This window comes from Dryobates pubescens, chromosome 4 (genome assembly GCF_014839835.1).
Source record: "Dryobates pubescens isolate bDryPub1 chromosome 4, bDryPub1.pri, whole genome shotgun sequence".
In the NCBI taxonomy this organism is placed as follows: domain Eukaryota; kingdom Metazoa; phylum Chordata; class Aves; order Piciformes; family Picidae; genus Dryobates; species Dryobates pubescens.
In genome coordinates this window covers 20,828,717-20,850,003 of record NC_071615.1, presented here as the reverse complement: position 1 = coordinate 20,850,003, position 21,287 = coordinate 20,828,717, and the positions used below count along the sequence as shown (strand labels likewise).

The following is a 21,287-nucleotide window of genomic DNA, read 5'->3' as shown; positions in this document are numbered from 1 at the left end:
GGTGCATCCCACTTGTTGGTTTGTCCCTGTTCATGTGTATGTGGTATTTTACTCCAAATAAAGCCATTATGTTTTCAAGCATTTAATCCTTAAGGAACTGTTTTTTTTGTAGGAGTGTTTTGTAGATATAATTTTTTGGTGTCTTTGGAATGGAGTGGCCAATCAGGAAAGAATTTTACAGGACCTGTCTGTCCCCTCAAACAAGTAAGGCGAATCTTGTTGAGAATGGTGCAGTGTGAAATGGGACCCCTGACTCTGAGCTGTCTTGCAGATCTCTGGTTTAGTGAATGAGAGCAGCGTGCTGTTTTCACTGGTTTGTGTTACACAAGTAAAGGCTGTGTGTGAAGCTCTTGCTGAAGAGTGCATCACCTGTCAGAGATGATGTACCTGCCAAAGAAGCCTTGGAGCATTATACAGTAGCAGCTCTTTCTGCTGAGGTTGGTATAGCGTTGTGAGGCTGGAGATGACATCTGAACCACTCCTGACAGCATCTGGTATTTCTAAAACTTTGCTTCTTTTCCTGAGGTATAAATTTTAATACTGCTTTTACCAACCTTTGTTCCTCAGGAGTTCATTACACTGCTCACAGACATCATCCATTCCTTCCACTCCAGCTGTTAATTCCCTAGTAATGCCTGAAGGAAATGTCTCTGACTGGCTGATCTGGAGGAATCACTCTTTCAAGTTGGGTGGGGTTGTTTTAGCTCACAGACTGAAGAAATGAAATGAAATCTGGGCACCTCAGCTTCTGTAAGTGTTGACCTGTTAAGCTAACAAAGAGCCCTGTGCCCTAAGCATGGCTTGAGTTCAGCAGCTGGTGGTTAACAGTGGAGCCAGCAGTGCTGCATGCTACCACCCTAATGAGGGAGGGGATTACCCCCTGTGCCTTAACTGCACATAAAGTACTCCTCAGTCTGCCTCCTGCTTAGTAGCCTTTTTAAAATGTCCCAAGATAAATGCCAGTACACATTAACAGTCTCCTCTGTGTATGATAAATTGCTGCAAGGACAGCTCAGTTGGGACACTCCCCATATATCCACAGTTACCTGCCAGGCACTTAGATACCAGTCCTGAAGTTTGATTCCCCTCTCTTGGCACTATCTGGATGGCTCTTGGCTTCTGTGTGGTACCAACTGCTGTCACACCACTGTAAAATGACTCTTACTCAGGAAATGAATTGTCTTGAGGTGTCAAGTGGCTGAATGGATTGAGCTTTTCAACAGTTTGATCTGTTCTAGGAGGATGTGCCCTTTAAAACACATTAAATTGGTTTTGAACCTGACTTTAAGGTAAGTTTGTGTGTGAGCAGCTAAAAGCTGTTACTGTTGTTGTCAATGTTTCTAACTGGCTTTGAGCAGAGAATGTGCCACAGAGTTACCCTGTGGCCCTTCATTCTGACACTGTCCCACTGAAAGCATTGGTTCAGGATTCCTGCCCTGGCTGCCTGCACACTCCCTGAATGCAACATCTGCCTGCCTTATCAGAGACTCTGCCTGGACATATTCAGCAGCCTGTTTGGGGTCAGCTCTTCTCGAAATAAAGGTGAGTAGATACTTGATATTCTGTTTCAGCAGACTTCTGAAAATTATTTTGTAATGATTATTTAAGGGAAGCTGTCACTGGAGTGTGCAGTGTAAGTGGTGGTGGTGCTGGGTGATTGGTGCACAACCCTGCCAGGTCAGCTCACGAGTGACAGCTGGTGGTGGACAGGAAGGCTACCCAGAGGCCTCCCCAAGCTGCAGGCAAGCTTTGACAGAGAGGAAGCAGGAGCTGTCAGGAGACAAGCAGAAGGACTGGTGGACTAGGCCAGCTGACTTGTTTGATTTTAGCGAGGTGCCAGGTTTTGGCTTTTGTTTTATGCAGGCTCCTTCTGAGGTCTGCATGAGCTGGGTGCAAGTCTGTGAATCAGAACTGTTGAGTGCACCCTCCTGGAGGGCACACCCTGAAAACCCACCCAGTCAGGAGATGGATAGAGCTGTGATGCTAAAGCAAAGCAAGGAAAATAAAAAAGGGGACTTTGCTTAGGCATGCTTTTGCTGGCTGAGGTAAGGCAAAACAGTTTTAAGAGTGGTTAAGGGGCTGGCTATGACTTTGGGATACAGGTTAAGCTAGAGTTTGGAACTAAGCAGCAAGTAGTAGTGGTGAGTTGGAAGGAGTAATTGCAATCCCAATGACTACTTGGAGAAGTAACCATCATCTCCAGTTACACATATAATGGTCACCCAACAGCTGGCATAGCCTGTGGGTTGTCAAAGGTCTGGAAAGCCAGCTGGATTCTTTCCTCCTCCTAAAGGAAAAGTGGAGCTCAGAGTAGTGACTGTGACTGCAAACAAAAACACTGTGTGGGAGCTGCTGCTGTCTTAGCTGTGCATCTGCTTCCCTTCATAGCATCACTGAATCTTTGCAGAGGCTGTAGAGGCCCTTCTGTTGCTTTCCTTTTAATTTTCTCCTCCACTCAGAGCTGGTGTGTTTCCAGGTGGAAGTGAGTGTCTCTAGGAATGGCAGGATCTAAGCACTGGAGCTAGTAGGCCCTGCTGACACTTTGTCCCCCTCCCACAGGTCTGGCTCACCAAGGGAAGCCCAGAGGGGTCATCTCTAAATTGAGGGGTTATAGTGCCACATGTTTGGTGTACCACTGCTAATGTCTAGGCTGCCCAGTGCAATCATCGAGTCTGTAGCAGACCCTTTCCACTGCTGCTTGTTATTCCTTCCTCCCTTGTTTCCACCTATGGAATTGTTAAACTTCTCTCACACCCTCGATTCATGGTCCCCAGCCTGCTGCTGGGACCAGAGATGCTGGTTTTGTCTGCTGTTGAAGTAGCTGGGGGAGGTGCTTGGCTTCTGCAAGAGATGTAAAGCCAGGATTTTCAGTTGGAACCTTCACCTAAGCATTTCCACTTTCACTTAAGTGAGATTCTCTGCTTCTGGTTAGGTTTACACAGGGCAGTTCTCATACTGTCCCATCAGGCTCTGGAATGCTATGGGGATGAACTCCTCACTATCCTTACCTGATCCTCCAGACCTCACACTCAAATTTTGTCAGGTACTTGGTGAAAAAAATCTTTCTAGTTGCTCTTTAACATGAGCAGTGAAATGATCAGAAGTTCTGGCTTGTGTCTATTGGAGACTTGTCTTTGTCCCTGAAGATAAAAGCCAGGTCATTTCCCAACCAAAATGCAGTTCAAGGGAGATAAGTTTCTATGACGTGTGTATGGTTAGACTCACAGCAAGAACTCCTGCATATTAGCTGTTTAGCTGCCTTCAAAGATCCCTAAAGCCTGTCTCTAAGGGAGCCACTGGGTGATGGGTTCTTTGCTGGGTGCTTATGTGCATGACTGCTTCTATAAAAAAACCTCCAGCAGTTTGTGATCCCAGCTGCTCATGAGGCTGAGGTTTGAGGGAGACAAGGATTCATTTCACTGCACGTGGACTTCCTGACCTGGGCTGAGGACACCACTCCCCTCTGCCTGCACAGCCTCCCCAGGCCATTAGTACACCAGTTTGAAATGTAATGGGAGGGTGGTGCAGAAGCCAGGGAATGTTTAACCTGATGATGCTCAGCAGCAGCAGTCATCTGTTCCTGCAGCTGCATCCCAAGTGTTGCTAATGAGCTGTTGTGGAAGAGCTGTGAGCTGTTTAGTGCAGAACTTGTAATAGTTGGGCAGATGTTTCACTTCTAATAATCTCCAAGAGCTGTCATGTGTGGAACAGCTAACACATCTCAGTGTCTGCCCTTGAATTTAGTAAGTTATGGATCTAAAATTACCTGGGACTGTGCCTCCCGGCAGAAGGAGGGTTACCCAGGAGATGTGTTTGCAGGGCTGGCTGCCACATTGCCCTTCTGTGGGCAAGAGAAGAACTGCAAGGATGCTGCAGAATAGCCACAAGCTCCTTCAGAGCTGAACTCTGGAAAGGTGAAGCAAACCCTGCTGTTTTCCAGGTACAGCCTCCATTTGCAGCACTGCTCAAGTTCATTCCCTTATGGGAGAAGCACAAACCTCTTGCAGTCCCCTTTTCTAGCATGCAAAAGTTTCATCCTGCTGGGCAGCAAGTCCCCCATGTGGTTCTGCTGGTCTCAATGCCATGTGCCATACTGTGCAGCTTGGGCTTGTGTCCAAAGGCCCATGGTAGGGATTCTCACCTGTACCCACAGCTGGACCCTCAGCTCTGCCAGTGCCTGATGGGAGGCTGGAGCAGCACACGCAGCCCTGGCAGGGAGCAAGTTCTTGGTGCTGGAGGAGTGGCAGCAGCAGAGTGAGCCATTTGTTTGTAAAATGGACCTGAAAGGTGGCCAGTCCTGGCCTGAATGAAAAGTACAGAGAGGGGAAGGAGGCTTGGACTTGTGCAGACCCTTTTCACTGCTGGAGACAGGGTCGGCAGCCTCTTTCGGTGAGAGACCTGTCTGAAGGGATTGAGCTCAATGTGTACCCTGGCAGAGGCCCAAGTGCACAGGGTTCACCTTCAGATCTGGTAACTCAGTGTGCTTTCAGACAACCCAAAGGCCTCTGGAAGCCCCATTCTTGGATGTTTTCAAGGCCAGGCTGGATGTGACTCTGGGCAACCTCATCTAGTGGAAGGTATCTCTGCCCATGACAGGGGAGTTGGAACTAGATGATCCTTGAGGTCCTTTCCAATCTAGATGATTCTGTGTCCTTCTACCTCCACAACAGGTCACAGGCACCTTGTCTTAGTGGCCTCTGTGTATTTTAAAACAGCAGCCCCTCAGAAGAGTTCATCTGCAGCAGTGGGATTTGGGTATGAAGGTAAGTGAAAAGAGTCTGGGGCTGTTTCATCCTCCCACATAGAATCACAGAATGATTTGGGTCAAGAGGGACCTTTAAGGGTCATCTAATCCAGCATCCCTACAATAAGCAGGGACATCTTCCTCTAGACCAGGTTGCTCAGAGCTCTGTCCAACCTGACCTGGAATGTTTCCAGGGATGGGGCATCTAACACCTTGCTGGGCAGCCTGGGACAGTATTTCACCACCCTCCTATGGTTTCAGATTAGGCCCTGCTAAAAAAGTCTGTCCCCATCTTTCTTCTAGGTTCCCTTTGGCTATTAGAAGACTGCAGTAAGGTGTCTGCAAGCAGAGCATGGGCAGGGTAAGTATTCCTGGAGGGTCAGGCTAGGGACATGTATGGCTGATGGAGACTGTTTTGAGGCTATCTTTTGGAACAGCAGAGTCTGTTGGACTAGTTGGGGTTACCACCAGGGTATTCGGGATAGCCATGCACGTGCTTAGGGCAAGAAACAGTGTTAAGAGTAGCAGCTCTGACAGCCACTGAGTCCAGTGCTAATGGTGTGGGAAGCCCTTCCCTGGGCTATCGAATCCAAGCCAGTGCCTCAGGCACAGGAACACCACTGGTGGGGAAGAGCACCCCGAGGAGGAAGTGTCCCATTTCCAACCCAGGCTGTAGCCCCAGTGTTAGTTCCCCTCGATGTCAGGCTGGCATGTGAGTTGATAAAAATCCCTGGGCTTGCATCCTTCCCAGAAATGCCAGCCCAAACCCAGGCAGCTCTGCACCCACAGCACCGCTTCTATCGTTCCCTGCGTGTCTATAATCTATTTACCAGCATTCCTACTGCAGTTAATAAGATTAGTAATTAAAAAGCTCAATAGGAATTGGCAAGCCTGGCTCCTCCGCCTTGCCCTCCCCTGCAGGCTGGGCTGGTGTGGAGTCTGAGGCAGGGCTGGCAGAGTCTCTGAAGCTCTGAAGGTAGCAAGGCTCTGCTGGAAGCTCTGCCTGCAAGCGGGCGATGGAGAAGTCCCGGCCGCTGTGGGACAATCCCCTGCAGTTTGTCTTCGCCTGCATTTCCTATGCTGTGGGCCTGGGCAATGTGTGGAGGTTCCCATACCTGTGTCAGATGTATGGAGGAGGTGAGTGTGGGTTGTGCCTCTTGCTTCCCTTGCCGAGGGGTGCAGCGAGCTTTACATGCACATTGTCCATGTTAACGTCCTGCCCACCTGGCAGGGTCCAGGGCAGGTTCTTGTTCTCCAATCTCTTCTATTGCTGCTTTACTTTTCATGTTCTGTAGCACAAGGCTGGTGCCTGACAGCTGCCTCAGAGAAGCACTCATTTCCTGTCAGCACAGTGAAGCTGTGGGAAGGCTCAGGTTTTCTGAGAGGATGGAAGTAGGGTGAGAGATGTAGGTCTATGTGGCATTCATTTACTACTTTTTTCCCCTGCTGAACTTCTCTGAAGGCCTCAAACTAGTTCATTTCTTGGGGGTTCCTGTATGGGGACCTGGAGTACATTGAGAAGGGAAGATACTCCCACTGATTTGCTGTAAGGATTGGCTGTGCCATTTCAAGTTTGTCATTAATGTGTCTTTTTTTACAAAGCCTTACTTGCTTATAGCTTAGCTACAAATCTGCCTTCAAGTTGGCTGAAGCTCCTTAATCATCAGTTCCACAGCTAAACCCTCCTCAGAAACTTTGAAGATGGGGAACAAATTGTTTTGGGTTCCCAAACAAAAGCTCTTTGAAAGTTTATCCTTCTCCTAGGTCCAAACTGAAGAAGGATGAGGTCTGTATTGTAACCATTCTTCCTTAGAAATTGTGTCAGCTAATTAGATAACTAATGATCTCTGCTAGATCGTGGTCATTAACAGCTGCCACTGGTTAATGACCATGAAGAACCCTTATGAGTAGCCTCTCTTTATAAGACATGCCAGGGTTATGCTGCTGCTTGCTCTGCCTTTGTTACCACAGTTTTGGGCCCAGATCATTTACTTGAAGTGACATGATGAGCATCTGCCTTGTTTGCTTCTGGTCTGCCTGCCTCCCTCTCAGGAAGATGAGTTTGAGTGCTTTTTGCTGCTTCTGTGCTTTGGCTCACTGCTTGCTTCTGACTGTGTGGTGGTTGGTTCATGCTAGTTTTTGAGAAGCCAGTTGAGCACTGGGAATGGATCAGAGCTGCTCTGTGGGACCAGGGCAGAAGAAAATCTAGGTAATATAGTGGTAGAAGTGAGGGCAGAAGCTAGATGCTGCAGTTGCTGAAGCTTTTTTAGGTGGTTCAGGTAGCACTAGTGACAGACATGCTGCAGTTGTGGCTGTATTGCTCTACCCAGATGCTTTTGAGGGCAAAGACTTCATGTCTGACACTGAGCTTAGCATGCAAGTGTTTCTGCATGCAGTTAAAGTGCACAGGATTAGCTCACTAGCAGTCAGTCTTGGCAGATGGCCTGAGGGACAGCAAAACCCTGACACTGGGGACTTTGTGTGGTTTAGCCTCTTGCTGGCCATCAGTAACATAGCAGATAGTGAATGTTCTCTGAAGTGTAACTAAAACCAGAACACTTGATTAACCTGAAAATTCTTGGCTTTATTTATTTCTTATCAGAAAAGCAAGTTTTTGAAAGAAGTTTCTCCACTGCTTGTATTTTCCCTGATAAAATTTCCCAGGGGAAAAGCAGCTCTCCCTGCTGTGAAACTAAACCTCCTGACAGCGGGCTTGGCTTTCCTGTATTGTTTCTCACTGCCCACTTAGAGGATTCAGTGGCTTTCCAGGTCTGAAAAACCCATGCAGACAAAGTATTGTCAGGAACTTGACAGCTGGATGTGCCAGGCACTGGGGCTCAGGAGGGATGCCAGCAGCAGCTTGTGTGGCATCTTGCCTGCAGAAGAGCAGAGCCTGTCCTGCCCAGCAGAGCAGCTGCGCCCTTACACTGATAACGCTCATAAAGTGAGTGCTGGCAGACTTTATGATTTCCTGCCCTGTTCATCAGCAGATTGCCTCCTGAGCAGAGCAAGGGGGTTCAAACTTCACAGGTGCAGTTAGCACTGTAAGGAGGCTGGGCCAGGTTGAAATTCTGGGATGGTTTTACAGCAGGATGGGTGCTAAGCCTTCAGTGAGGAGCCCCTGGTGACCAGAGAGGATGCTGAGCAGAGGACGCTGCTGGCCAAGCCCAGTGTCTCCACCAGACCTGGGGCACATGCCACAAGTTGTGCCAGCTACTGGGGTCTGGCCTGGGGGGTTGTTTTTGTGGGTAGTTGGCACCATAGGAAACAAGGGCAGGTGTAGAGCAGGGAGTCAGTAGAGCTGTGCTGATTCACAGCAGGTGAGGAGTTGGTTCATGTGGCTGCTTTGAGGCACTTGTATGAGGCCTTTTGGTTCTAACCTTTGGGTAAAGGTGGATAGTGAAATACTGGGACAGCTGGTGAAACCTTGGTACAAGTTGTCTGGAGAGGTGGGAGATGCCCCATCCCTTCCAATGTTCATGGACAGGTTGAATGGGACTCAGAGCATCCTGCTTTAGTCAATGATCCCTGCAGGGGAGGTTGGACTAGATGGCCTTGAAAGGGCCTTTCCAGCCCCAAGCATTCTGTGAGTGTATGAACAGTAGCACCACTGACAAGGTAGTGGAGTCACCGTCACTGGAGGTGTTCAGGAGGAGACTTGATAGGGTGCTTGGTGCCATGGTTTAGTTGACTAGGTGGTGTTGGATGATAGGTTGGACACGATGATCTTGAAGGTCTCTTCCAACCTGGTCTGGTCTATTCTATTCTACCAGGAGGAGGATCTGTATGCAGGCAGGGCTCAGTCCTTGTCCCCTGGATTATCAGACATTTGGGTGATAGAACAAGTCTGAAGGAGCTCCTTCTCATGGCAAGGTGGCAGAGCCAGTGCCGAGCATGTGATAAGGCTGCTGGGAGTGCCGGAAAACCTTTGCAAGGGGAACAAGGCTGATTTTCCCCTCCCCTCCCGTGGTACAAGGCAGAACTCCCCTTGGTGGCAGCACCCTGCTGGGATGGAGCAGCTGCGGGAGCTCTCAGACGTCCGGCGGCTCCCTTGGGGCGTAGGAAGTTATCTAACAGACTAACAAAGGAGTTGTTAATAAGTAGAGGGCCAGGAGGTGGGAAATTAATTCCCAGCATAAACCTGATTATTGCTCAGTGTTTGTTTGTGGCTGTGTGCCTCGGGCGCTGCCTGGGGTTGATTGCTCTGAGGCGCTGCACAGAGCCCGTTGGAAGGAATGTTAATGCTGCAGATTAAATCCTAAACAGGAGATGTTTACGTAAATATCTTGGCCTGCTGTAAAAGGGGAAGCAGGAAAGCCTTCCCAAAAATCCAGGGTTTGACTTGGTCAGCAGCCTTCTGAAGTGAGCCTCAAGTCGAGGGCAAGGATTAGGTTTTGTTTTCCAGCAGAAATTTCAGCAGCAGTGCATCCCTGCCGCTGGACACAAAGGTCCTTTTCCCTCCCTCAGTCCCAACCTGGCCATTCCTGCAGCTCCTCTTCCTCAAGACCATCCCTGTGTCAGTCTGTGTGGGGGTAGCAGGGATGAGCAGATGTGGGATGAGGGAAGGCTGTGTACCTCTGTCCCAGGGGCTGTGCTCTGTGGGAAAACCCTTCATGCAGGCCCAGCATGGCAAGGCTGGAGGGAGCTTTTTGGTTGGGTTTTGTGGTGTTTGGTTTTTTTAAGCCAGACCAGACTTAGTACTTACTGAAAACTCTATCCATGGAATCATTTAGGGTGGAAAAACCCTTTAAGATCACAAAATCCAACTGACCCAGCACTGTCAAGTCACCTCTAAACTATGCCCTTCAGCACCACACGTACAAAACTTTGAAATCCCTTCAGGGAGTGAAGACTCCACCACTTAGTTCTCTGGGCAGCTTGTTCCAGTCTTCTGCACCTTGAAGGGTTGCTGAAATTTTTCCTAATAGCCCCTAATTTCCCCTGGCACAACCTGAGGCTGTTTCCTTTCCTCCTGTCACTGGCTACTGGGGAGAAGAGACCGACCCCACCTTGCTACAACCTCCTTTTGGGTAGCTGTAGAAAGTGAGGCGGCCTTCCCTCAGCCACTTTTTCTCCAGGCCAAACAGTCCCAGCTCCTTCAGCTGTTCCTGGCGGGAGTCATGCTCTAGACCCCTCACCAGCTTCACTGTCTTGCTTTGGACACACTCCAGCTCCTCCATGCCTTCAACGTGGCTGTTGCTCTCACCTTTCATTGAAGAGTAAAACTTTCCCTTAGCCTCTGTCGTGATCTTTCACAGGCTTTGGCTGGCTGTGAGTTACCCTTTAACAGCCCCAGCCCCGAACATTGCCCAAACCCCTGCCAGGCACCTGGGCAGCCCAGCCGTAGCAGGGTGCCGGTTGGCACAGTTTAACAGCAGAAATCTCAGCTCTGCCAAGTCCCTGTGGAAAATTCCCTGTGCCCCCAGCACTTGGGACAGGCCTCAAACCCTGTGAATGCCCTTCAGCCTGCTGCCATGCCCTCAGCTTGCTAGATGCCCCAGCCAGCTCCTGGCACAGGCATGGGGCAGTTTGTCCACAGTGGTGTTTGTGATGCTGCTCTGGGTTGCTCTTGCAGGTGGCTTTTTGATCCCGTACCTGATCATGCTGATCGCCGAGGGGATGCCGCTGCTCTACCTGGAGCTGGCCGTGGGGCAGCGCATGCGGCAGGGCAGCATCGGCGCCTGGAAGATCATAAGCCCCTATCTCTGTGGAGTTGGTATGTGCTCAGCTGTCCCCTGCCTTCCTGAGTGCCTGGGGAGCACACAGGGTCACAGAATGTTAGAGTTTGGAAGGGACCTCTGAAGGTCATTGAGTCGAACCTCTCTGCCAGAGCAGGACCATAAAATCTATCACAGGTCACACAGGAATGCATCCAGATGGGTTTTGAAAGTCTCCAGAGGAGATTCCACAACCTTCCTGGGCAGCCTGTTCCAGTGCTCTGTGACCCTCACAACGAAGAAGTTCCCCCTCATGTTGAGGTGGAACCTCCTGTGATGTAGTTTATATCCATTACCCCTTGTCCTATCACAGGGTGCAAGTGAGAAGAGCCTGTCCCCTACCTCTTGACACCTAGCCCTCAGATAGCTTTGGCTGCCAGAGAAGAAACCATGTGGGAGCTGTTTTTTTCCTGGGCCATACCCAGCTGAGCGAAGTGGTTATCCAGGCACTTTATGGGACACTGAGGCCAGACCCCAGCTCACTCTGTTGGGTCCCTGGACTTGGAGGTTTAAGTCCACCAGCACCTCAATGCTGCCCAAATCATGGTGTGAAGGCCAGCACTAAACCCAGCCCCTGGGCTGCCTGCACTGGACTTTGAGCATCCTATGGTGCTTCCATGAGCAGCTTCTCAATAACTCCACATGGTGTGACAAAATGGTGCCTTAAGTTCTTGCTGTCACTGCCTACCAATGTCTGCTCATGGCTTCAGGATGTTGAAGTATCCTGGTGACAGAAAGTAGCATCAGTTTCATGTTAATTGTAATGATGTATTGTGTATTCACCCCCTCCTAGGAGCTAAAGTATAAAACCCAGTGCAGGATGGCCCAGATGCCAGGAAGAGATGGCTGCAGCAGCAGGGCATGCTGTGGGCATGGGCAAAGCCCCCCTCCCCCCATGCTAGCCCCAGTGTTACAGGGGCCTGGGTATATGGGGGCTTTGCCACTGACCCTGCACCTCCCTCCATGCCCGCAGGTGTTGCCAGTGTCGTCGTCTCCTTTTTCCTCTCCATGTACTACAATGTGATAAATGCCTGGGCATTCTGGTACCTCTTCCACTCCTTCCAGGTGTGTGGGCATGTGGCCACTTATGGTGGCTCTGTGCTGGTGCTGGATGTTTCATGGTACTGTCATCAGCTGGGGGTGGGGAAAGCTGTAGAAACCCTCCCAAGGCTTTTTGGGGGCGGGGGGAAGAATGAGGCAGTGGTTTTCCCCTCTGTGGGGTCCCCAGGTGTGTTTGATGTCTTCTCACCATGCAAAGCAGTTCATGGCAGCACCATGATGCCTTGCTCACATGTGGCTTGGTGGCCATGGTGTCCTATACTCTGGGATGGGTCTGACTGAAGGCAGGAAAGAGGTTGGCACTGGGGGGAAAAGATCAGAGGGTCATCCCCAGAAAAGAGCATTAGAACAGTTCTGCCCATGGGGAAAGAGTCATCCCTAGAGGGGTGGATCAGAAAGCATCAGTTCCTGGGGAGGGGGTCAGAAGACATCCCCAGGGGAGAGTGTCACCTCTAGCCCCAGGTGCAATGTACAGGCAAGTAAGCCCTGGGCAAAAAGCTGCCCTTGCCTTCATCCCACCATGCTGACAGCTCTCCCCATCTCCCTCCCTGACAGGACCCCCTGCCATGGGCCACCTGCCCCCTGAACAGCAACCGCACAGGCTACGAGGAGGAGTGCGAGAAGACCTCCTCCACGCAGTACTTCTGGTACCGCCAGACCCTGAACATCTCCCCGGCGCTGGAGGCCAGCGGCAGCGTGCAGTGGGAGCAGGCGCTCTGCCTGACGCTGGCCTGGCTCGTGGTCTACCTCTGCATCCTCCGTGGCACCGAGTCCACGGGCAAGGTGAGAGCCTGCCCAGCCTGTGCGGAAAAGCAGCAGCCGTGGCTGCTGTTGGGATCAGAGAATCATTTTGGTTGGAAAGGTCCTTTAAAATCATGAAGTCCAACCACTGACCCCAGGCAGCTCAACCCTGCTCTCTTTGCTGTCCTGTGAAGCTGCCACTGAAGAAGGTTCAGCTGAAACACTGAGAGATAGTGAAACAGTGACCTTTAACAAAGTCCTTTAAGTGCAGCCACATCAGCTACAGAACCAGCCACCAGGCTGCTGTGGTCACTGGCCACAGCAACAAAGCCATGTTGGGAGACATCTGTTCCTTGCTCTTTGCAAGGAAAACCAGAGGTTTGCCAGACAGGTTTGCTCAGCTTTTATTCCCAGCAGAAGTTGGGAGGAGTGGGGAGAACAAACAGCAATGTCCCAGCTGAGCCTGCAGTAAGCAGCAAGCTGAGGGCTCTAATCTCCAAATCATCTTAGCTGGATGCAGAAAGCCAAGAGCCTGTAAACTAAAGAACCTCTTCAACTTTTTCTGCAGCTGGCTTTGGGGGCAAAACAGAAGGAAATAGCCCAAGAGCACTGGAACAGTGTCATGACGCTAGAGCCTTACTGAGGGGGTGCAAGGGCTTCCCTGGCATCCCCTCTGCAGGGACAGCAGCAGCTTTGGGCAGCAGGTACAGGGTTGTCCCTGGGGAGACGCTGCTGCAGATCCAGGTTTGTGATGGGGCCAGGCAGTGCTGGCAGGGGCCCATCAGAGCAGTATTTGGTTATCATCCAGGCTCTTCTCTGCCCAAGAGGTTGGGAAAGGAGGTTTCCTGTCAGTTAGTTTTAATAGAATTTTCTGTCCTAGCCATTGGGCTCCATCCCAGCCAGGGGAAGGTGATTTGGGGTCTGCCGTGTTTGTAATACAAGCAGCTTTTTCCAACATGGAGACTGAACACTGAGACTCAAATTCAGGAGTCTGATCAAAACAGTTCCTGCTGCCCCCCTTCTGGGTTACACCGAGTTAGTCTTCTTCACATCTGAATTCAAATAGTTTGATGTTGACCTTTTATGAGGTCTGCTCACCTGCCTCCTAGAGCAGATGACAGATGCCCTTTGCCTAGTGAGTCCTTGAGAGGCAGTTGCACTAAATGTTGCAAATAGTTTGGGTTGTTTCCCAGTTGAAGAAAAGCCTCTGGGAACAGTGGCACAGGTCCTTATTGCCAGTAAATCCCTGTTTCCCTAAAACCCAACCCAAACATTAGATTGATTTGAAAATGTGTCTTTAAATTCTTTGCTATCCTGCATTACCCTTTATTGGTGTGAGAGTGGCTTAGCCCTGTCTTGTGCACTCCTTAGACCAAGGTGTTTGCCCTTCCTCCCCGCAGGTTGTCTACATCACAGCCTCTTTGCCCTACTGCGTTCTCATCATCTACCTCATCAGGGGACTGACACTGCATGGAGCTGTGAACGGCCTCGTCTACATGTTCACCCCAAAGGTACAGCAGCCACGCTGGGTTCCTCCTGACCTGCTGGCAATTACCAAGCACGCAGGCTTTCAAAGCCTGCTGAAGTGCTTGCAGCAGAAACTTACCTCTGGCAGCTGGAGTCCCTGGCTGGGGTCACCTGGAGGCTCTTGTGCCACAGTTGTGCAGAGCAGGACCTGCCTGTTGGTGGAGCTTGCAGCACGTAGCTTTCAGAACGGGCAGAAGCCCTGCCCCAAACCACCCCGAGCTGCAACAGATGCAGCAAGGGGCCTGTGCCCGTCCCGCAGAGCGGACAGGGCAGTGCCAGGCATCTGTGTGCAGCTGCACAGCAGCACTTTGCCTGTCTGGCAGCTGGAGCAGCTCTTGAACCCCAAGGCATGGATCAGCGCCGCCACGCAGATCTTCTTCTCGCTGGGGCTGGGCTTTGGCAGCCTGATCGCCTTCGCCAGCTACAACGAGCCCGGCACCAACTGCGAGCGGCACGCGGTCATCGTCTCGCTCATCAACAGCACCACCTCCATCTTCGCCAGCATCGTCACCTTCTCCATCTACGGCTTCAAGGCCACCTTCAACTACGAGAGCTGCCTCAGCAAGTAAGTGCTGCTCCTCTCTTGCCTGCTGCAGGCACTCTTGGGGAGTCACAGGCTGCTGGGCATTGCAAGGAGCCTCTGAAGATCAAGGCTGACTCCCCAGGTAAGGCAGGTTCACATGGGGCAGACTGCACAGGATTGCATCCAGAGGGGTTTTGAATCTCTCCAGAGGAGACTCTACAACCTCTCTGGGCAGCCCCCTCTTGTTCATATTGAACCTCCTCCTGGGTTCCACTTTGTGCCCATTGCCCCTGGTCCTGTCACTGAGCACCACTTGTGGTGGGTTGAAATATTTCCCAACACCACTGAAAAGAGCATGGCCCTATTTTCTTACCACCTGCCCTGTAGATATTGATGAGTATTGAAAACATTCCCTCTGTCTTGTCTTCTCCAGGCTTATACAGCCCCAGGTCTCTCAGCCTCTTAAGTCCAATCTCCTTATCTTTATAGCCTCTCTTGGAGACTCTCCAGTTGTCCCTAGGGAGCCCAGAGCACAGTACTCCAGCTGTGCCTCATCAGGGCAGAGTAAAAGGGGAGGAGAAACTCCCAGAAGTGAGGAAGTTGGTAGGGTAACTTTGCCAGGGAAGGCAAGAGGGGAGGTAAATAAATAACAGGGGACAGTGCTGCCAGTGCTGCCCAGAGCAGATCTGCTGGTACTCTAATAAAGCTAATGGCACTACTTAGAGTGCTGGAGGCTGAGATGGAAGGTCAGCACTGTCTTGCTGTTTGACATCTGGGTGTCCCTTCCAGCCACAGGCTAGAGACAGAGCATGAGTTTTACCTAGGCAAGTCACAGCTGCACTTACCCCATGCCTGGGGCCCTGGCACATGCTTCAAGGAGGGACATGGGGTCTGAATGCAGTGATGCTCAGATTCCCCTGCTTTAAGGCTAAGCCCTGTGCCAAGAGCTCAGCCTCTTCCCAGTGATAATAGAATCATGGTTTAGGTTGGAAGGGACCTTTAAGGGCATTGGAAGGACACCCCACACCCTCCCAAGCATTAAACAAGGACATCTTCAACTAGATCCTATCCAATCTGACCTGGAATGTTTCCAGGCAGGGGGCATCTACCACCTCTCTGGGCAACCTGGGCCAGTGTCTCACCACCCTCAGTGTAAAAACTGTCTTCCTTCTACCTAGTGTGAATCTTGCCTCTCTTGGTTTTAAACCATCACCCCTTGTCCTGTTGCTACAGGCCCTGCAAAAAGTATGTCCCCAGCTTTCCTATCAGCCCCTTGAATACTGAAAGGGTGCAGAAAAGTCTTCCTGGAGCCTTCTCTTCTGAAGGCTGAACAACCCCAACTCTCTCAGCCTGGCCTCACAGCAGAGGTGTTCCAGCCCTCATCATTTTTGTTGTCTCCTCAGGACTCACTCCAGCAGGTCCATGTTTGTTCTGTGCTGAAGACTACAGAGCTGGACAGAGCACTGCAGGCTGGGTCTCGCCAGAGCAGACAATTCCCTCCCTCAGCCTGCTGGCCTGGCTGCTTTTGATACAGCCTGGGGTTCAGTTTGCTTTCTAGTCTTTGAGCAGACATTGCCAGGTCACATCCAGCTTTTGACCCACTAGCACCCCAAGTCTTCCTCTGCAGGATTGCTCTCCATGCCCTCATTCCCTAGCCAGTGTTGATACTAGGTGCTCTGGAGGTGCCCAGCAGCAGCAGCTCCCATGCAGTCCCTGGCACAGGGCCTGTGTCAGTTACACTTCTACAGCCATCAATGAATCTGCAGGTCAGGGAGGAAACCAAGCTGCCAGTCCCTGCACGTTGCCAACAGGCTTGGTGAGGTGGTGGGGTGTGGACATGAGACTGGAGGGCAAAAGGGCAGAGATGCCAGCCAGCATTGGCCAGCACCCAAATTGCCTGTCTGGGAGCAGCAGTGTGGGCACAGGGTCTGCCCCCTCTGAGTCAGAGTGCAAGGTCACCTGCGTTCCAAGACTGCTGGAGGGGCCAGGGTTCCCACCTGGGGAGAACAAAGGCCTGGGATCAGCAGAGCCACTGAAGAAGGAAGCAAGATTTAAAATCAGCTTGTTTTATGCCTGGGCCTGGAAGCCACTGAATTGCTGTCATCTTTCCCAGGGTGATCCTGCTGCTGATGGATGCCTTTGACCTGGAAGAAGGCTCTGTAACAGCAGACAACCTCAGCCAGATGAAGGCCTTCCTCATGGCCACCCACCCGCAGCAGTATGCCCAGCTGGCACCGCAGCTCAAAAACTGCAGCCTGGAAGCTGAGCTGGATACCGTGAGTGGATACCTGCCCTTCAGCCTCTCCTTTTCTCCACCAGAGCACAGGCAGCTGCTCAGCACTGTGTCCAGGAGGGGCTGCAGAGAGGCTTGGTTCTAGTCCTTGGGGAGGGGGGGGTGGGTGGGGTGGGGTGTCTGGCTCACCCTGGCAAGGGGCTTCCTTGGGTCGTTGAGTCTACAACTACCTGAAAGATTGTAGTGGGGTGGGGCTTGGACTGTTCTCCCAAGAAAGAAACTATAGGACAAAAGGAAACAGCCTCAGGTTGCACTGCATTGGTTTACATTGGCCACAGGAAAGGGTTGTCAAAGCCTGGAACAGGTTGCACGGGGAAGTGGTGGAGTCACCACACCTGGAGGGATATAGGAAACCTGTAGCTGTGGTACTGAGGGCTGTGGGTCAGTGGTGTCGTACAGTTGTACTCGAGGGTCTTAAAAGGCCTTTTCCAACCAATGATTCCATGACTAGCAACTGAGCTGGGTGGGATGGAGCCAGACCACTGGCTCTGGCTGTGTGGCAAGGCAGGTTGCAGAGGTTTGAGGTGAATGTTTTTGTTCCAGGTGTCACCATGCCAGTTTTGGTGCAGTTTGAATAAACCAGCAAAGAGCTCACCTGCCTTTGCTGTGCAAAGCACCACCACAGGTGTGGGTTGTTGTGGTGCAGGGTTGGTCTCTTGTGTTCCTCATGTCCTCACTGAGCTGAGGGCCTGCCTGTAACTCTACCTCATGTTGCCCACAGGCTGTGCAGGGCACGGGCCTGGCCTTCATAGTCTATTCTGAAGCCATCAAAAACATGGAGGTGCCCCAGCTCTACTCCGTGCTCTATTTCTTCATGCTGCTGATGCTGGGCATTGGCAGCATGCTGGGGAACACTGCAGCCATCCTGACACCGCTGACAGACAGCAAATTCATCTCCAGCCGCTTCCCCAAGGAGGTCATCTCAGGTAAGCAACTGCTGCGGTGCAGCACAGGCCCAGCAGTGAGCAAAGGACCCACAGCTGTTGAGGGTTCCCCTTTAACCTCAGGGAGAGCAGGGAATAGCCAACAGGATGCCAGAGGGGTTGCCTGCCCTTGGGATTTTCTGCCCAGCCTGTACAGCACTTACCTTTCCCTTGGGAGCTCTCCAAGCAGTGGGGCAGTCATGGCTGTGTATTTGCAGGCTTCCCAACACACCACAGCTCCTTTAGAGCAGTGAAACGCAACAGGCCAGGACTAGTGTCCAGATGCCCACAGTGACGCTTCAGTCACACTGCTGCTATCCCAACTACAGACCACCTCAATCTTTGGCCAGAAGTGCCATGTGCTCCCATTTTGTGCATGGAAAGCAGCTGTCCTACCTCAACCTGTTTCAGCTGGCTGCCTGGCAGTGCCAGCTGATGCTGCATGCAATGTGACAAGGTTGCAGCCAAGCAGCAGTTGTCTCAACCCTGCTGAGTGATAGACTGAGCAGAAATGGCCCAAGATGTGGCAGGGGAGGCTGAGGTTGTCAAGCCCTGGAACAGGCTGCCAGCACCAGCATAGGTGGGGTGCTGAAGGACATGGTTTAGTAGTGACTCAGCAGTGCTGGGTTAATGGTTGGACTTCATGATCTTAAAGGTCTCTTCCAACCAAACCCATGCTGATCTGAGACAGATTATTTTTTCCCTTAGGACAAGCCCTGTCCATCATCTCTTCTGAGCTGCTTCCTGCAAAGCAGCAGAAACCCCAGCAGCATTTGAGTCACAAGCAGTGTGACCTTTCCCCCAGAAGGGAGGTTTCCAGGTACAATGTCAGGGCCTTGTTTTCTCCATGCAGGGGCTGTGTGTCTCATTAACTGTGTGATTGGCCTCATCTTCACCATGGAGGCTGGGAATTACTGGTTTGACATCTTCAATGACTATGCAGCCACACTCTCACTGCTGCTCATCGTGCTGGTAGAAACCATTGCTGTGTGCTACATCTATGGGATAAGAAGGTAACCTTCTGAACCCTCCCTTCTTCAGAGCAGGACAGCTAGGGCAGTGACCACTGGTCAAGACACACAGGGCTGAGAATAATACTCCCTTGGGATAAACTTCTGTCAGCAAGGCAAAGGGGCAGCTCCTCTGCTCTTCCCACCAGGGTGGGTGATTAAAACTCCACAGAAAGGAGCAGTGGCTTCTCTTCAGTACTGACCACTTCCTTGCCTTCCTCCATCAGCTTACAGCAGTGAGGGGCTGAGCTCCTGCTCCAGGCAGAAATTCATTGGGGCTTTTCCTGCTGTGCATGTTTCCAGCTCCTCTTCAGCAGTGTGGGAGCCCCTTGGAAGCCCTGCTGTGTGTTTTAATTTGCTTTCATCCTCACTCTGAGCCAGTGCTCCAGCCCATACCTCTGCTTATTACTCTTCTGGTCAGCTGCACTCCCCTTTGCCATGTCAACCAAGTAGCTCTGTAGGTGATTTTTGAAGAACCTCAGCTCCAGGGAGCAGCTGAAGATACACAGCTGTTATCAAAAACTGGTGATGTTTTTAAACAGGTTTGAGAAAGATCTTCACACCATGATTGGACACAAACCAAACTGGTACTGGAAAATCATGTGGGCATTTGCTAGCCCCCTGCTCATCATCAGCCTCTTCATCTTCTACCTCACCGACTACATCCTCACTGGAACGCTGCAGTACCAAGCATGGGATGCCACACAGGTAAGACAGTTCTGAGGCAGCTGGCTCATTTTAACTAACTTCTTATGAGGACAACTGTGCTCCACACAACTGCACCCGAGAAGCCTGCAGGTTGGGGCCATCCTGCAGGTGAAAGAATGAAAGCGTAGCCTAGAGCTGCTGCTGTACTGCTTCCCCTCTACAGTTCTTAATTGACTCCTTCAGAAAGGACAACACAGTTCAAGTTTAAGACCCAAATATCATTGTAAATATCAACGGAGAAATTGCTTTGGGTGTTAGAGTAGATGATCTTTGAGAGTCCTTCCCAGCCCAAACTATAACCTTTGACTAAAAGCAGTGAAATTTAAACAGAACTGAGTTGGGCTGCAGTAAGTTTTCATAATTCCCATTTTAATTCCTGGCCAAAACACTTCTGCAGAGCTGCTGCACTCTGAGCAGTAATCACTGCTTTCATAATGGAAATGTTCCTAGCGTGCAAGAACAGATTATGCATGTTGTTTTCATGTCATGGCTGATTTGGGACCCTGGCCTGCTGACTGTCAGCAGGAGCCCACAGGCTCCAGGAGAGACCTGTCAGAGATCAAGGCTCTGCCACCTCATTAAGAAACAGCAATCAAGCCAAAAACCTCCTCTTTGTCACAGCCTGCAGAAGTTTTCCCCAGTATCCTAGCTGTCAGCTCTGTTCTGGGCACATTTAAGCTTGTCCAACTATATGAAAACAAAAATAAAAAGCTGCTCAAAGGTCCTGTTGAGATCCATGTGCATAGCTTTGCTCCAGAACTGTGACATCTCAGATCCCTCAGACCCAGTGTGGCTTCTCTCCCTTGCAGGGGCAGCTGGTGACCAAGGACTACCCCGGTTATGCCCTGGCAGTGATTGGGCTGCTGGTGGCAGCGTCTACCATGTGCATACCCCTGGGGGCACTAGTAACTTTTATCAGGAAGAGAGTGAAGAGGGAAAGAGTTTCTACTGTTGCTTGAATGCCAACAGCTGGATTTGGGAAGACCTCACCCACCTCCTCAGTACCTGACTGGGCACTTCTGGAAGACAGCAGCAACCCTTACTTGTAGCAGCTACTTAGAGATGAGAATCATGGGTGCTACAGACTAAAAAAAAGTGCTCGTAGGCTGTTCCAGTGGTTTGGAGAAAAAAAACAAACCCAGCTCTTCTGTAACAAGATGAAGCTTTAAAATGGGCTCTGTAAGAGAGGGGAAAGGAGAAGAGCCCCCCCAATGCTAGCACAGTTTACCAGCACCTTGACCCATCACACAATGCCAGGTAATTCTTTTTCTCTGTGGAGACAGGAGCCACCAGCTGAGGATTTTCCTGCACCAAAGTTCTGGCAGATAACCTTACTGGTTCAAGAAAGCCTTGCTGCAGCACATGCACTATTGGAAATGACAGTTGGCAGCCAGCAGAGGGAAAGGGTTTAAGTCTTGCCAAGCAAACATGACCATCCATTTCCTACAGGGTCAAAGTCACTAGGATGGCATCTGAGAAGGAGGGCCAGCACCACTGCCCTCTGTCCAGCAGAGCACTCTCTACACCTACACACATGTATAGGAAGTGCTCTTACCTCCACAAGCAGTGAAGTTCCAGTTCCAGATGTAACTGCACAGTGCTGTACTTTGTTTTTCTGGGAATACAGTTTAAGTACTTTGGAAATGTGGTAAAGCTGCTTTAGAAGCCCACCCAAACCAGAAGTATGCCATGTAACTAGCTTTGACAAAGTTCAGATTCAAGAACACTTTAATAATACCTTATGTGAGTATTTGATAAAGAAAGCGACATGGTTCCATTGTAAGCCTCAAGTGATAGAAAACAGAAAAATTGTAGGTGTGGACTTCAAAGACAGACATACACCCATGCCTTAACTCTGCAACCATTAGTATATGCCAAGTGTATTGTGCAGGGGGGTTCGTGTCAACCAAACATGGTTAAAGCACACCAACACGGATCTCGCACTCTGGGACAGTTAAGCAAGAGGCAGCTGCACAGCCTTCGGGGTAGCTGAAGTCTGACAGTGCCAACCAACAGCAACAAGGACAACCTGCACCAAGAAA

General features: G+C 50.9%; 1 protein-coding gene across 4 annotated transcripts; it reads left to right on the top strand.

Moving 5' to 3' along the window:
* The first annotated feature begins 944 nt into the window (after positions 1 to 944).
* SLC6A20 (solute carrier family 6 member 20) lies at positions 945 to 21,045 on the top strand. Of its 4 annotated transcripts, XM_054160912.1 has the most exons (13): positions 945 to 1,542; positions 4,671 to 4,763; positions 5,048 to 5,105; positions 10,320 to 10,460; positions 11,435 to 11,526; positions 12,076 to 12,303; positions 13,662 to 13,772; positions 14,112 to 14,353; positions 16,425 to 16,587; positions 17,326 to 17,530; positions 18,381 to 18,540; positions 19,080 to 19,245; positions 20,055 to 20,295. In XM_054160912.1, exons 4-13 carry the CDS (start codon positions 10,346 to 10,348, stop codon positions 20,202 to 20,204), a joined length of 1,632 nt encoding a protein of 543 aa, XP_054016887.1. In that variant the 5' UTR covers positions 945 to 1,542; positions 4,671 to 4,763; positions 5,048 to 5,105; positions 10,320 to 10,345; the 3' UTR covers positions 20,205 to 20,295. The 4 variants fall into 4 exon arrangements, with proteins under 4 accessions (XP_054016887.1, XP_054016888.1, XP_054016889.1 ...); XM_054160913.1 differs by lacking the exon at positions 945 to 1,542 and having other exon boundaries at positions 4,622 to 4,763; XM_054160914.1 differs by lacking the exons at positions 945 to 1,542; positions 4,671 to 4,763 and having other exon boundaries at positions 4,987 to 5,105.
* The last annotated feature ends 242 nt before the right edge of the window (positions 21,046 to 21,287 follow it).